General features: G+C 37.6%; 2 protein-coding genes across 2 annotated transcripts in view; one reads left to right on the top strand and one right to left on the bottom strand.

Annotated features, from left to right (window-relative positions):
• Window positions 1-11,152, bottom strand: part of LOC124805089 (protein king tubby) — a 61,439-nt gene extending 50,287 nt beyond the window's left edge. The window contains exons 1-4 of the mRNA XM_047265527.1: window positions 11,012-11,152; window positions 10,791-10,935; window positions 10,611-10,712; window positions 281-435 (exon numbers count right to left, since the gene is read on the bottom strand). Of these exons, the coding sequence (XP_047121483.1) occupies window positions 281-435; window positions 10,611-10,712; window positions 10,791-10,935; window positions 11,012-11,053 (444 nt within the window). The 5' untranslated portion in view covers window positions 11,054-11,152. The remainder of the gene's footprint in view (window positions 1-280; window positions 436-10,610; window positions 10,713-10,790; window positions 10,936-11,011) is intronic.
• A 230-nt stretch (window positions 11,153-11,382) lies between these two features.
• LOC124805130 (RNA-binding protein 28) overlaps window positions 11,383-16,114 on the top strand; it is a 127,020-nt gene continuing 122,288 nt past the window's right edge. Inside the window, exon 1 of the mRNA XM_047265587.1 lies at window positions 11,383-11,539. Coding sequence (XP_047121543.1) covers window positions 11,530-11,539 — 10 coding nt within the window. The 5' untranslated portion in view covers window positions 11,383-11,529. The remainder of the gene's footprint in view (window positions 11,540-16,114) is intronic.

Raw genomic sequence — 16,114 nt, 5'->3', positions numbered from 1 at the left:
CATGCTCTCTCATGTGTTCTGTTCAATGTCATCTTAGAGAAAGTAATAAGAGAGTGTAGGCAACAGTAGTGGACTGGAGTACAGGTGGGTGAATTTTTCTAGTTATAACCATGTAGTTAAATCACTTAACAATTTCATCTAAGAAATAATTTCTATTTAGTTGTGGGGAGGAGTTATTCACAGCACTTCAGAAAGTCATTCACATTATGATATCTCTCAGTCTTGGGAGTGAATCTTCATGGTGACGAACTTATAATAAAATTCTGTGGAATTAACTTACATTTGAGCTGAGTGTGATGAAGTTTGAATCAGCCGACGGTGCCACAGCAAGGGCCAAGGTGTTGACTGGGGTTGGTGGAGATACTGGTGTAGATTCTTCATCCTCAACATCTTGGTCTTGATCCCCTAGTTGCAAAGTCTCTACTTGACAAACATCTGTAAATATAAAACACATGATACTTTCAAAACATTATTTGTATTCAAAATTTAAAAAAAAAACAAGGCAGACAATATTTGTGGTGGCTAGTAGCATTCATTAAAACTATGACTAGTACCGACACATAAGCGAAGTTAAAAACAGTAATCAACATCAAGCTTTCAGAAGTTACAAAAATTCTTTCATTGGCAGACAGGGGAAAGAATCTGGGTGGCTAATCAAACTCGGAAAAAAGAGTTCTCTGAGAATTCCAGGTCTGAGTAGGAAGATGGTGTCAAGAGGCTCCTGACAAATTAACGGTGAATGGGGTGCAGCATACCACAACACAATAAAGACTCTTTCCTCTTAGTCCAACTACGTATCAGCAATAAGCAGTAATTTAACCAGTTTTTAAATAGTGATAGTTTACAGGGAATAATAATCATATAATTAACGTACTTAAAGATAGTAAGCATTTTAAAACTTGTAATTTATGAAACTTAATAAAATTCCATTTCAACGCTAGGTTAAAAACACAGAATTCCCTGAGATTTTTTGAAATTCCTGAAATTCCCTAAGATTCCCAATTTTTCAATTCTCTAAGATTCCCCTGATTTTTACAGATAAAATTAATTCCCTAAGAATTCCAGGTTTCTCAGAAGAATTGCCACCCTGAAAATGTATAATCAAAAGGTAAGATGCAGGTATCTTGAATGCTAAGAAACACAACTTCAAAACTTGAATGAAAAGCAATGAGCAAGAAGTGATTGAAAGAAACAGTGGAATAACGGTCATGACACAAATACCATTGTGTGTAATAATGTTCTGTTACAAATAGGATAGCAGCAGAGCTGAACAAACGAAGGGACACAGTGCAAATGGAAACAAAAGAAATAAAGGACAAAAAAAGCATGAGTCTCCTAATGAAGACAATTATTATTACACAGAAAAAGCCTGTGGAAGGGAAAGTAGAAACTAAGTGTGATTAAATTATTGTAAATTAAGATCAGATTGCTAATGAGACAAAAATCAAGATGCAGACACTGCTTCTGGAGCACTACACATCCCCTGTTCTGAAGACGACAAAGAAATGTGTTATGGAGGTGAAGTGCCCCGGCCAGCAAAAAAATTCATCAGAATGGCTTCAAATGCAAAAATACTTCCAATATAGAAAGAACTGAATTTAATGCCTCATCAGTATGCGTAATTCAGAGAAAGTGGCAATAGGAACTAATTAGGAAAGTGATTTCATAAAATTAAAAACAGGATGGTCACGTAAGTATTCAAACCCCGACTACTTTGCTGGGTAGCATTCATAAGTGAGTTTTTAATTTTTTATCCATTCCCATTTTTTTGGTGGAGGGGGTGGAGGTTATTAAGATCTTATTTCAAAACATTTTCCATCATGGGTGTAAGCAGGTGTCTATCTAATCAAACCACTTGGTGATGACTCAATGATATTCCTCCATGTGAATACTGTTCACAAATATGTAAAAATTAAACACAGCTTCTGTCAGGCATTCAAATCAATTGAGTTGAAAAGAGAGTTACACATTTAGATTTTGACCAAAGCCTTCTTCAGCAAAGGAAACACACACATTCATTCACACAAGGAAGCGCACCCCACGAACACATAACCGCCGTCTCCTGCATCTTGAACTGGAATGCCTGTTGCAGCACTGCAAGGCCCTCTTTTTCATTTGTAGAGTAGCTCCTCTCAGGCTTGAGAGTAGTCTGGAAGTGTAAGCTACCATCTATTCAGCACCTTCCTGAATTTGTATTAGAAATGTAACTATGATAAAATGGCTAGCATTAGTGTGGATTTTTGGGATTCTCATTATACAATGGTAGGACTGGAGCAGATGATGGCACATCCTTAAAGATGCATCTCATTCATGAAAAATTTGGTGTCACTCAGCAGTAGTTCTTGCTAGGGATGTGCTTTGGTGCAGACGTCTTATAAGCTGCCAGCAATACAAGCACATTCTGAGAAAACTTCTTGCATCATGTTGTTGTTGTGGTCTTCAGTCCTGAGACTGGTTTGATACAGCCCTCCATGCTACTCTATCCTGTGCAAGCTTCTTCATCTCCCAGTACCTACTGCAACCTACATCCTTCTGAATCTGCTTAGTGTATTCATCTTTTGGTCTCGCTCTACGATTTTTACCCTCCATGCTGCCCTCCAATACTAAATTGGTGTTCCATGATGCCTCAGAACATGTCCTACCAACCGATCCCTTCTTCTAGTCAAGTTGTGCCACAAACTTCTCTTCTCCCCAATCCTATTCAGTACTTCCTCATTAGGTATGTGATCTACCCATCTAATCTTCAGCATTCTTCTGTAACACCATATTTCGAAAGCTTCTATTGTCTTCTTGTCCAAACTATTTATCGTCCATGTTTCACTTCCATACACAGCTACACTCCATACAAATACTTTCACATATGACTTCCTGACATTTAAATCTATACTCGATGTTAACAAATTTCTCTTCTTCAGAAATGCTTTCCTTGCCATTGCCAGTCTACATTTTATATCCTCTCTACTTCGACCATCATCAGTTATTTTGCTCCCCAAGTAGCAAAACTCCTTTACTACTTTAAGTGTCTCATTTCCTAATCTAATTCCTTCAGCATCACCTGACTCAATCCGACTACATTCCATTATCCTCATTTTGCTATTGTTGATGTTCATCTTATACCCTCCTTTCAAGACACTGTCCATTCTGTTCAACTGCTCTTCCAAGTCCTTTGCTGTCTCTGACAGAATTACAATGTCATCGGCGAACCTCAAAGTTTTTATTTCTTCTCCATGGATTTTAATGCCTACTCCGAATTTTTCTTTTGATTTTAATGCCCACTCCGAATTTTTCTTTTGTTTCCTTCACTGCTTGCTCAATATACAGATTGAATAACATCAGGGAGAGGCTACAACCCTGTCTCACTCCCTTCCCAACCACTGCTTCCCTTTGATGTCCCTCGACTCTTATATCTACCATCTGGTTTCTCCACAAATTGTAAATAGCTTTTCGCTCCCTGTATTTTACCCCTGCCACCTTCAGTATTTGAAAGAGAGTATTCCAGTCAACATTGTCAAAAGCTTTCTCTAAGTCTACAAATGCTAGAAACGTAGGTTTGCCTTTTCTTAATCTAGCTTCTAAGATAAGTCGTAGGGTCAGTATTGTCTCACGTGTTCCAACATTTCTATGGAATCCAAACTGATCTTCCCCAAGGTCGGCTTCTACTAGTTTTTCCATTCGTCTGTAAAGAATTCGCGTTAGTATTTTGCAACCGTGACTTATTAAACTGAATGTTCGGTAATTTTCACATCTGTCAACACCTGCTTTCTTTGGGATTGGAATTATTATATTCTTCTTGAAGTCTGAGGGTGTTTCGCCTGTCTCATACATCTTGCTCACCAGATGGTAGAGAGTTGTCAGGATTGGCTCTCCCAAAGCTGTCAGTAGTTCTGATGGAATGTTGTCTACTTCCGGGGCCTTTCAGTGCTCTATCGAACTCTTCACGCAGTGTCATATCTCCCATTTCATCTTCATCTACATCCTCTTCCATTTCTATAACATCGCCCTCAAGTACATCACCCTCGTATAGACCCTCTATATACTCCTTCCACCTTTCTGCTTTCCCTTCTTTGCTTAGAAGTGGGTTCCCATCTGAGCTCTTGATATTCATACAAGTTGTTCTCTTTTCTCCAAAGGTCTCTTTAATTGTCCTGTAGGCAGTATCTATCTTACTCCTAGTGAGATAAGCCTCTACATCCTTACATTTGTCCTCTACCCATGCCTGCTTAGCCATTTTGCATTTCCTGTTGATCTCATTTTTGAGACGTTTGTATTCCTTTTTCCCTGCTTCATTTACTGAATTTTTATATTTTCTCCTTTTGTCAATTAAATTCAATATTTCTTCTGTTACCCACGGATTTCTACTAGCCCTCGTCTTTTTACCTACTTCATCCTCTGCTGCCATCACTACTTCATCCCTCAAAGCTACCCATTCTTTTTCTACTGTATTTCTTTCCCTCCTCCTTGTCAATTGTTCCCTTATGCTCTCCCTGAAACACTGTACAACCTCTGGTTTAGTCAGTTTATCCAGGTCCCGTCTCCTTAAATTACCGCCTTTTGTAGTTTCTTCAGTTTTAATCTACAGTTCATAACCAATAGATTGTGGGCAGAGTGCACATCTGCATCAAGGAACTGGAAAATCTTTGATTGCCCTCCTTTTCAATTCGCTGGGTGCTCCTAGATTTTGATTTCTTTGGCAAGAGAGAGGCACTTTAATGGATTTAGGTGGAGGCAAAAAAAAAAAAAAGGATTTTTAACTCTTACGGGCCAACATATGTTATGAAGGCAGTCTTTTTCCCAGTTAGCTTTTTCAACCTGAATTTGACAGCAGCTTGTCTGCATGTCCAAAGTTTAGAAATACTTCCCTCCTTTCAAGCAGTCTAGGGTGTCATCAATGCACAGCAAAGGGTAGACATCTTTACTTGTGATTGTTCTTAGTAGTTGGTGATCAACGCAGGAACTCCATGTGCCATTTTACTCCTTCACAAGAAGGTTCAATGCCATCTTGCAGCATCATCTCCACTTTCTCCTGGATCATCACAGGCGACACCCTACAAGAGTAATAGGTACTTGGTGGATGATCCCCAGTTTTGATAAGGTGTTTCACCAATAGCTGCTTGGACTGTCTTTTCTCCACTCTGGATTTCAAAGCAACCAAAAACTGGCACAAAATGGCTAAAAATGACCAACACTGCTCCATGGTCAGGCCAGATCCCACTGGCAGTTCAATAGCAGCTTCCTTCCTCTGAACTGTCTGTCATGGTAGTGGAGCATTATCATCAATGGCATTACACTGCCTTTCCTCAACTGGATTGGCTGTCCCTACAAACATACCTTTAGGGATGAACTGTGCCCACTTGTGGTAGCGATCCAAAATTCTCCATTCTCCTTGACTATGCTTATGATCACCCCTGGCTTGTTAATTTCTTTTGAGAGTCTAAGTGGTTTTCTTGCATGTCTGGAACTCTTCTCGATGATGGCGGAATAACTCAGTCTTCAGCTGCAATCTTTGTTTTATGTGCTTGCTGAAATAGCTTTGTCAATCTGGAGCTCTAATCTTCCACAGCCTACGACTGCTCGCTGCTCGTGATGTCTGCAACTCGTTTCATCCAAGAATATCATTATGACTATATTCTGGTACACAAATTTAAAGGGCTGTATTCCATCACTGATAGCTATTCTTGTAATACATGTTCCTGTCACTGGACATACTTTCAGTTTGCGACTTTCAGCCCATTTGCATTATATCATGGAACACAGTCTTTTTTTATCTGGTGATAAGCATTTGAAATTACAGAAACAGAAGCCTCCTGAGCCAGAGCGGTAATCCATTACTAATGGCAACAATGAGATTTCCTAACATCTTTGTGATTTGTTCGTGGAAGATTTTCATCTGTGGTGGCTTTCCTTCCTTAGATGGTTGTTTCAATTAGTTTTCCTGAATTTGGCAACTAAGCAAGCAGTAGTACCTCTGTAGTGAAGGTAAATGGCTACAGTGTGTTGGGGAGTGACCACGTGCAGGGTACAGCAACAAGATTCATACCATAGGTTGATTATAATTGCCTGTGGTTGATTGACATGAATAGAACTATTTTGATGGTAGATGCCTAGTACCACAGAAGTCAAAACTAGTCATCTTTCTCTCCAGTAGCATACAACATACCCAGGATGCACGAAGTATAAACATAGTTGTCTTCTAAGCTACCTGAATGAGAAACAACTCCCCAACTTTAATCCTTCTGTATCACCATTCTCTCTTGTACAATGTGGGCTGATATAGCCTGGATAAAATCAAGACAGAAAATATTCTCTACAAAAGCCAGTTTCAGAGTCATTAACTGTAGGTATGGTTATAATTTCTTCCATACTAGGTTGGAGAGTTATGGCTCCCATAAAATGTTGTATCTCATCTCTTACAGCCTAGCATATGACTTGCTAATCGTCCCCAACTGTCATACTATATTTTGTTGCATTTCCTCAGTGTGCTGACACCACTTGTATTCTTTGGTTGCTATGACATCTGTTACCAGAATAGCTTCTGTAACAACTTTCATCAAGTCTGATATTTTGTCAACTTGTGTAGTATTAAGATTAAAAATGTGGCACAGGGCCAAAACACACTGTATGTAGGGCTGTTGTTTCTTCATGATGTTGCACTTCTCTCTTCAATTATTTTTCTGCTAAATAGATTTTGTGCCGATTGTCACCAAATAATAATAATAATTATAATAATAATAATTATTATTATTATTTTCAGTTTGGCCCAGAAATTATCCCAGCTACTGAGCTTCTCTTTGTTGTTCTCAAACCACTGTTGAGCTGTGCTGTACATGAAAAAGTATACTTTTGTCAAACGCATGTCATTCCACCTGTGTAAATGGGGACTTCATCGATGTCTTTTTGTTAGGTCCTGACCAGTATTTCCAGAAAACCTGAAGCATGCCTAGCATGCAGCTGAGTTTGTGCTGTTTTAGATACATTTTCCTGAATATATGGACTTGGGCATGATCTCCTGCTAGAATCCTGGTTCCTGTCCCTTTACTTGACAGCTTTTGTTGCCTAATTGGAGCCATGTCACTGTAGATGTTTTGAAGTACCCAGAGACTCCACTAAATAATGTCATGCATAACCAGAATTAAGTTCATATCCAAAAGCAGGATCATCAATGAAATACAACACTAAATGCATATTTATTATGGAGGCCAATGTACAGCCAGAACTGAACCATTGGACAGACAGTATTGCTATTAATACACAAACTGAACATTCCAGAATACACGAACATAAGAAATTTTGAACGGGTAAAGTTTAACTGGTGACCTGCAGCTTCCGGCCAGCGGCACTAACTGCTGTGCGACACCATCTGCTGCGTTGTTTGAAGCAATATTAATCATTACTTGTTTTTCCATCTTAGTCATAACACACTTTTAAGTGTGTTTTACACCAGACATGTTTTGCTTTTATTTACAAAGAATCTTTAGTCACCATTTTGTAAATATAGTAATCATGTTTTTCTACATTTTATTACTTATACATTAAAAACAGTATTCTTCGTGAATTTTGCATACAATTTACTTACAGTGTTTATCAATGGGCTTTTCCCTTGTTAACAGAAGTTGAAGTCAAAACTTGGTTACACTGGGCAACTTTCTGACTTTTATTAAAACACTTCTTTAGCGAAGTGCGAAAAATGTGAGGACAAGCTTACTATGTACATCAGACTTTTTCTTGAAGCCAAATGCATCAATATATTTTGATAACAGTGACAGTGAATTATATTGGTTACAGCCGTGCATATATTTACCTCTTGACTGTTATCCATGGACAAATCAAAGCCAACTGACCATGGATATGGAAAGAAGCCGTATCGAGGATATAGTTGCAGAATTTTTAAGGTACAACATAAATAGCTATAAAAACATACATTATTCTTTTGACAATAACATACTGAGTGAAATTGTGTAGTGTTAAGGCAATGGACCCATATTTGCAAGGGGTGGGGTTCAAACTCCCATGGGGCCAATATGAAGTTGTAGTCTTCAGTCTGTGAACTGGTTTGATGCAATTCTCCATATCATAAAGTGGCATGTCCTTTGAAAATATATTGGCTGTTATTTTCCACATGTTTCAGCAATGTTGTAATATCAACATATCAGGGCCATAATGGGTATGTTAAAAGGTAAAATCCTTCGATCAGCCAGACTGTAGTTGCTGCAAATGCTGAAAAAGTTGCCATCCATCTTGAGGACCAGACATACAGAAACACAAAAACACTATCTGTGTGATGATGTAACCACAATAGGGCTCTATGCATTGTTGAGACATCCATACTACCTCACTATGCTAAGATTGAAGTTTTGTATGGGACGAATATGAATCAATGTCTAATTTATTTCAGAAGTCCAATAAGATACATCAAATGCTCAAAAAATGGTTCAAATGGCTCTAAGCACTATGGGACTTAACATCTGAGGTTATCAGTCCCCTAGACTTAGAACTACTTAAACCTAACTAACCTAAGGACATCACACACATCCATACCTGAGGCAGGATTCGAACCTGCGACCATAGCAGCAGCACGGTTCCGGACTCAGCCACAGTGGCCAGCTTATATGCTCAAAGGACAAAAAAGAATCTACATAACTTGTCACTCAAACAGGATAATTGCTCATATTCTATAGATTCTAATGAACTGAGTGTGGTGGTGAAGTGGTAAAACAATGAAGGCATTTCAAAGAAAATCCCATCTGGCCATCCACATTCAGGTTTCCCGATTTCTCTAAATGGTTCAATGCAAATGCCAGGATGCTTATATTGCATGAGTGTAGCCAACTTCCTTCCACATCCCTCCCTAAACTGAGGAGGTGATCCATCAATGACAACCTCACTGTCAATGGGATGAGAAACCCTAATCTTTTTTCTGTCCTTTTTGATCTGTGAAATATAAGATTCTTCAGGTGTGTAAAACAAGTCAAAACACACATTAACAAAAGAAGAAACAAAAAGGAAGATAATAAGGACAAGGTATTAACAATATGGCTATATTGCTTAGTGCTATTTGTGTTTATGCTAGTTGTTTTTAATGCAACAAATCAAAAGACATGTCAATCACACAGATGGCTGCTGTTTGTTTTCTGCAGATACCTGAATATTTACATAGTTACATTAGTGCTTTTCAAAGGAAATGGCTACCAACATATTACGAGACTGCTCTGTCAATAATTTGCTGCTATTTGACATACTTACAGTAGAGCCTGATATGTGCCACTACCAAAGCAAAAATATTCAGTCATTGAATCTAGATCAGATAATTTGTACACAGAGTGGCTCTTAAGGAAATTTTTTAATTTTCTTTCCGATTCGTAGAGATCCAAATTTCTTTCCCTGTGTTAGCTGGAAGTTTGTTAAATACCTTTGCACTAGAGTACAAAACTTCTACATTGACGTACATACTTCACAAGCCATTGTATGGTGCATGGCTGAGAGTATCTTGCACCACTACTTCAGTCCTAACCATAGACACTCCGACCTCCTTAAAAAGACATTCACAAGACGTGTAGTTATATAAAACAATTGGGTAAATGCTTGCAGAAAATGGGGAACTGGACAGGATTTCAAACAATAATTTGTGCACTAATCAGTGGAGTAGGACAATACACTGCTAGATGATGTCTCATGGACAACTTGTATTTAGCAAGATCATTCCCAAGAGTTACATTACATATTAGTATTTCACCATAACTAAGATTTCGTATTCACTTTCCTTGGCTTTGCTGACTCAGCCAAATTGTCACTATCAATAACCTACACGTAAACCTACTCTACAGATTAGTGACATCATAAACTACATTAATAAAAACACAGATTTTTTTTTACAAAAAGCAGTTTGTTCGCTTCTTGTATCTGGCTGCATATCTTTGTATCATGGAGCACGTGACATTTACCATCTGTAAATGAACACCATCAGACATAATTTACTTTTAGCAAGATTTCTCTCCAGTAAGAAGTTTATCTTAGGTTTCCTCTTTCTTTTACAAGGCTTAAAATACCTTTCTGACTGACGGCAAGGATTCTACAGAGTGTTCATGGCGGGAGAGGCCAAGAGCAGGAGACGGATACATGGCTATCAAAAATTAAATCGACTGGTAGTATGATCTTTTTGTTATAATGCCATTAAGAGCTGCGAAGTCTAACAGTTCATACAAGAATGTATCAGTGAGTTTGGTCTTTTTTTCCCTCTGACTTTTCTTTCGGTTTTAGTTGTGTGTGGTGCCATTGCCCCAGTAAGAGCTTTAACAACAAATTAGTGTCAACATGTGTTTAAACGTTTTGAAGTAAACTATTGTTCTTGCAATGAATTAAATGTTGCAACACAAGTCTATGCTACTCTGAACGATAAAGGTGTTGCCAATATATGGCATATTTGATATTTAAAAACAACAGTGTTATTACAACGGCCCAGTTTAATGACTCATATTTATTTCACTTCGTTGAGAAATATTTATTGGGCAGTTAGGGAGTATAATGCTATCATCAGTATCGACGCACTGACAGTTATGGCTACGTGTGTCGTATCGTCTGAATGATAAATAGGAATTAGACAATACGATTTTTACCGTTTTCCTCGCGGTGTGAAGCTTCTGAACCATTCGCCGGTAATGATATCACCAGATCTGGATTCCCTGGCTCCATTGTGAACTGCAGGGGCCCGTCATATCCTTTACGAAAAGAGGAACAAACATATGATAATTATTCAATATTACACAGTAATAAAAATTACAATTATAAGTACAAACCATGCAGTTCTCTTCCTCGTGACGGGAGCGAAAGCCTCGGCTGAAACCCATTTGGGCCTTTAGCTGAAGAAGCACGGGCGTCTGAGGCTTGAACCATACCAAGTGTTTGCCTTTTCTGGCGCATCTTCTGTTCCATCAATTGACGCTGAATAACAAGAATTATTAGTACTTGACACAGTAATTACGTAGAACAATTTCGCCGATAAGAAACAACGCATTACCTGTTGCTCCAATTTCTGTTGGCGCAGATTAACGGCGCTCATCCTGGTTTATTTTGCTGAAACCATTCGCAACGAGAAACGTTAACTACCTGTCAACAAATTGTTAGTACTACCAATGACAAGAAACGTGAAGACAAAAATCAACATTGCACGCGCCAAAGATATAATACATTATACACAATAAGCAACATACCGAAAAAAAAGTTTCTAAGGTATTATTCTAGAAATAATACGTAAGGACTGCATGACTGAACTAGTATGTAAAAGATGACAGAAAAACGTATAATTACATACAGTATAGAAGGATCAGCTAGTACACGTACATGTTACTTTTCTAGTGATGTCTGCGGATCAATGTATCTTAATATAAAATCAGAGATGTTTATGAACATGGGCCATGTGGTCATTTGATTTGCCGTAAACACTAGTGCTGTTGTTGTTATGTTTTTGTAATACAAAGTGTTTTTTAAACAAATATCTTGTTGACAGCACCATTCTTCCAGTAACATAGACGTAGAATGGCGAAAAGTAAGCATTTTATGTACTAAGAAAATGCAGATCTGATTTAAATCACCAGTCTAAGATAATCGATAAAATATAGCATTTTACGTCTAATTTAACTTTATTGCTGAATTTATTAGTTTGATGATATTAGTATTACATCTCTATGTTAGTTACTTCATCAAGTTACAGGTACGATGTATAACAAAAAATCGTTTTTGTTGACAGCTTTATGTATTCGATAGACGATTTTGTTGCTTACTTGTAATACAGGTTATCTGAATGAGTTATGTAGTGACTGATGTAACTAAACGAAAAATAGGTTTTTAACTCTAATAATTCCAGTCTGTATCAACAAAACTTTTATGTCCCCTTAAAATAGTGTTTTGTGCAATAGAAAGTCCTGCAGACGAACTTCGTTACATATTCTAATGCACATTGTGTATGGGCCTAACACTTAATGTGTCGTAGTTACAAAAGGCATTTCTTGCATGAAAATGCAAACATTCTTTATACTCTGAGCTTTTTTTTCGTAATTACGGGAATATAAAACTTGCAATGAGTCTGTAAAGGAAACCATAAAGTCAATGTAGGAAAGACAGAAAAACAAACATGCAGCATACCAAAGTAGAAGATGTAATTATGACTGTAATGAAAAAGATATGGTTGTAGACAAGACATTCAGGTATGTGAATGTCTGGTAGATGGCGCAAGGATGTTGTTTGCTGCAATGCAAGAAATATCAAAAGATTGAAACAAAAGTCTGATGTAAAATGGTAGACAATATTAGAGAACAGCCATGAGCTACAAGTCGATCACTGTATTGTTTGACAAAGTTTGAAAGGTAGCTTTATTCAGCTGTGAAATTCAAGTCCCTATTGAAGATGGTGTTGATGGTAATATGTGAATTGAACAAAAACTTACTGTGTTAAGTTCTGTATACTGTGGAAGTTTATTTAGACTACAATACTTTGTCATCAGCAAAATGAATGTAGTTCATATATATTCTTTAATACATATTCTTTCTTTGTTTCAGCAGTTGAAGTACTGGTATGTGAACTCTTAAGATATGCAGAGAATAGTGATGGTCATATGGATTTCATTGCCTGATACTCTTTGTAATTCAAGGTTTCCCATTATCTTGATGAAGTTTATTGAAGTAATGATAATTAAATCGAAACCCTTAGCTGCTGACAGGTGTTGTTGATATACATCAATGGGGACAGCTCAAAAATGTGTGCCCCAACCAGGACTCGAACCCGGGATCTCTTTCTTACATGGCAGACGCTCTATCCATCTGAGCCACTGAGGGCGCAGAGGATGGTGCTATTGCAGTTGGGAATGTGGGTCTCGCGGGAGGTGTGCAAGGGGTAAGTCCCTGCAGTCACACTATCCTCTGTGCCCTCGGTGTCTCAGATGAATAGAGCGTCTGCCATTTAAGTAGGAGACCCTGTTTTCGAGTCCCAATCAGGGCACACATTTTCAGCTGTCCCCATTGATGTATATCAACACCTGTCGGCAGCTAAGGGTTTCGATTTAATTATCATTTCATTCTAGAGAAGGTACATGGTCGTCAATGGTATCTGTTCTTTTGGGAACAGATACCATCTTCATATATTTATTGAAGTATGTAAAACTGACATTTATATTCTTCAGTAGCCTACACCAACTTAGGTTGAACCTGTGATTCGGTTCTCAAGCAACCTCAGAGAAAATTTTGTTGAAACAGAAGAATCCTCTTCTAACACCAACTTATTCCTATGCCTTCAGAATCTAAAGTTCTTTTTTTCATAAATTTATAGTTTAATTTTTATTTTTTGCCCGTCTCCTGTTTTGTGAAGTAGACTGATTACAGTTCTGCTCCAGGCTTTGGGGATTGTCCTCCGTGTCGGACACTCGGTTAACAATTTTGCAAGTTCTTATTGAAGGCACTTTTACTCCAGCTTCACCTGTTTGGAAAACACCATAAGGCGCCATTCCCTTCATAGCTGAAATTGCTTTACACATATCACATAGCGTTTCTTCACGAATTCATTTATTTTCCTGGTTAAACAGATTGATTTCTTGTGTTTAGCACACTTTAAAAGAAATTTTAAAATGATAGAAGAAGATGAAATAGTTGCCAGTATCAGCAACAGTCATTTACTGACAGTAGCTGATCGAATTGGTTGTAAAGGGTCTATAGGGACTATTGTTGAGGCAATAAGTGTATAAAAACCAGTGCAGAATAAAATTAACCTGATGCTTGTAGACCTGCTCTATCACAGCTGATGAGATTGGGAAAGTGATTAGATAAATTAAAAGCATGAATGCCACTGATGTAGTCAACATAGCAGTCAAAGCACCATAATACTGCTTTAAATTTATGTTTAGTTCTCTGCCGCGTATTTAATGAGTCTTTAATCAATGTACTGCTGTTAATGGACTTAAAATATGCAATTGTCAAATCATTCTTAAATAAATGTGATAAAGCTAATGTTTCTAACAATCTTGAACATTCTTGCAGAAATTTATTCAAGCAGCTGATGAGTCTCACCATGCCATGCCAGAACATTTTCATACCTACATGCTCTGTCAACAAAAGTTGTACAGTTTACGAAGTAAACAGTGTATATCATGTTAATGTTGCAAGAATTGAACTTCGTCTTCACAAAAATATAACATCATCTCAGCGTGGTACAGAAGCGAGTCCATTATTCAAACATAAACATTTGAAATCGATCATTAGAGATCTGACTAAATTCAGAAAATAGCTGAAAGTTTATCTTCTAGTTAATCTTTCTAGTCTGTACAGGAATTTTGACAGAGTGTGATTTTCAGCATTAATTACTATATGATTTTATGTCACTTATAGACATTACTTTATGTATATATTTATTTTATATTTATATATTGAAAGATTACTGCACAAACTTAATATGTTGACTGGTATCTCACTTTTTAACAGAATACTTCTTTTATGCATAAGCCTGTAAGCTGTAAATTTGGATGTGTGAGAATTATTACTACAGTTGTCTCAGTTACTGTTTGAGGGCTTGGACGTCACTTTTCAGGTATCTGTTTGCATATGACTTGGATTTTAAGCCTTACGACTACTTAAATAATGCATTAGTGTAATTAACTGACACATTCTATGTTCTAGCAATACATTCATGTCAAGGATTCACGGAACTCAAAAGTATAAAACAAATATTTCTAAAATTTTGTCCCCACTGTTAGTTACAGTGCATGAGCCATCTTGTTGTTGTCGTTGTGGTGGTGGTCTTCAGTCCAAAAACTGGTTTTATGCAGCTCTCCACACTACTTTATCCTATGCAAGCCTCTACATTTCTGAATAACCACTGCAACCTACACCCTTTTGATTCTGCTTAGTGTAGCTATTTCTTGGACTCCCTCTACAATTTTTACCCCCCACACTTCCCTTCACTACTAAATTGGTGATCCCTTGGTGTCTCAGATTGTGTCCTATCAACCAATCCCTTCCCCTAGTCAGGGTCTACCACAATTTTTTTTCCCTTCTCAATTCTGTTCAGTATCTCCTCAGTAGTTACAGTATCTACCCAACTAATCTTCAGCATTCTTCTGTGGCACCACACTTTAAAAGCTTGCATTCTCTTTTTGTCTAAACTGTTTATTGTCCAAGTTTCACTTTTGTAAATGGCTACAGTGCATATGAATACTTTCAGGAAAGACTCACTGTCATTCAAGTCTGTATTTGTTGTTAACAAATTTCTCTTCTTCAAAAATGCTTTTTGTGCCATTGTCAGTGTACTTTTTATGACCTGTCTACTTTGACGATCACCAGTTACTTTGCTGCCCAAATAGCAAAACTCATCTACTACCTGAAGTGTTTTGTGTTGTAACCTAATTCACTCAGCATCACCAGATGTAATTCGACTACATTCCATTATCCTCGTTTTGCTTTTGTTGATGTTCATCTTATATCCTGCTTTCAAGACTGTCCATTCCATTCACCTGCTCTTCCAGGTCATTTACTGTCTCCAACAGTAATACAATGTCATCAGCAAACTTCGAAATCTTTATTTCTTCTTCATGGAATATAATTCCTACTTCAAATTTTTCTTTTGTTTCCTTTACTGCTTGCTCAATATACAGAGGCTTTCATGCCTCTCGACTCTTATAACTGTCATCTGTACAAATTGTAAATAGCCCTTCGTTCCCTGTATTTTACCCTGCTACCTTCAGAATTTCAAAGAGAGTATTCCAATCAACAAAGCTTTCTCTAGGTCTACTAATGCTGTAAATGTAGGTTTACTTTTCCTTACGCTGTCTTCTAAGATAATTCGTAGAGTCAGTAGTGTCTCGCATGTTCCTACATTTCTCCTGAATCCAAACTGATCTTCCCCAAGGTCGACTTCTACCAGCATTTCCATTCTTCTCTAAAGAATTTGTGTTGGTATTTTCCAACGATGACTTTTTAAGCTGATAGCTGAGTAATGTCCATACCTGTCAGCATCTTCTTTCTTTGGAATTGAAATTATTATATTCTTCTTGAAGTCTGAGGGTATTTCGGCTGTCTCGTACACCTTGCAAACCAGATGGAATAGTTTGTCATGGCCCCAGGGCCTTGTTTTGACTTAG

This window comes from Schistocerca piceifrons, chromosome 7 (assembly GCF_021461385.2).
Source record: "Schistocerca piceifrons isolate TAMUIC-IGC-003096 chromosome 7, iqSchPice1.1, whole genome shotgun sequence".
In the NCBI taxonomy this organism is placed as follows: Eukaryota; Metazoa; Arthropoda; class Insecta; order Orthoptera; family Acrididae; genus Schistocerca; species Schistocerca piceifrons.
This window is presented reverse-complemented; position numbering and strand designations above follow the sequence as displayed.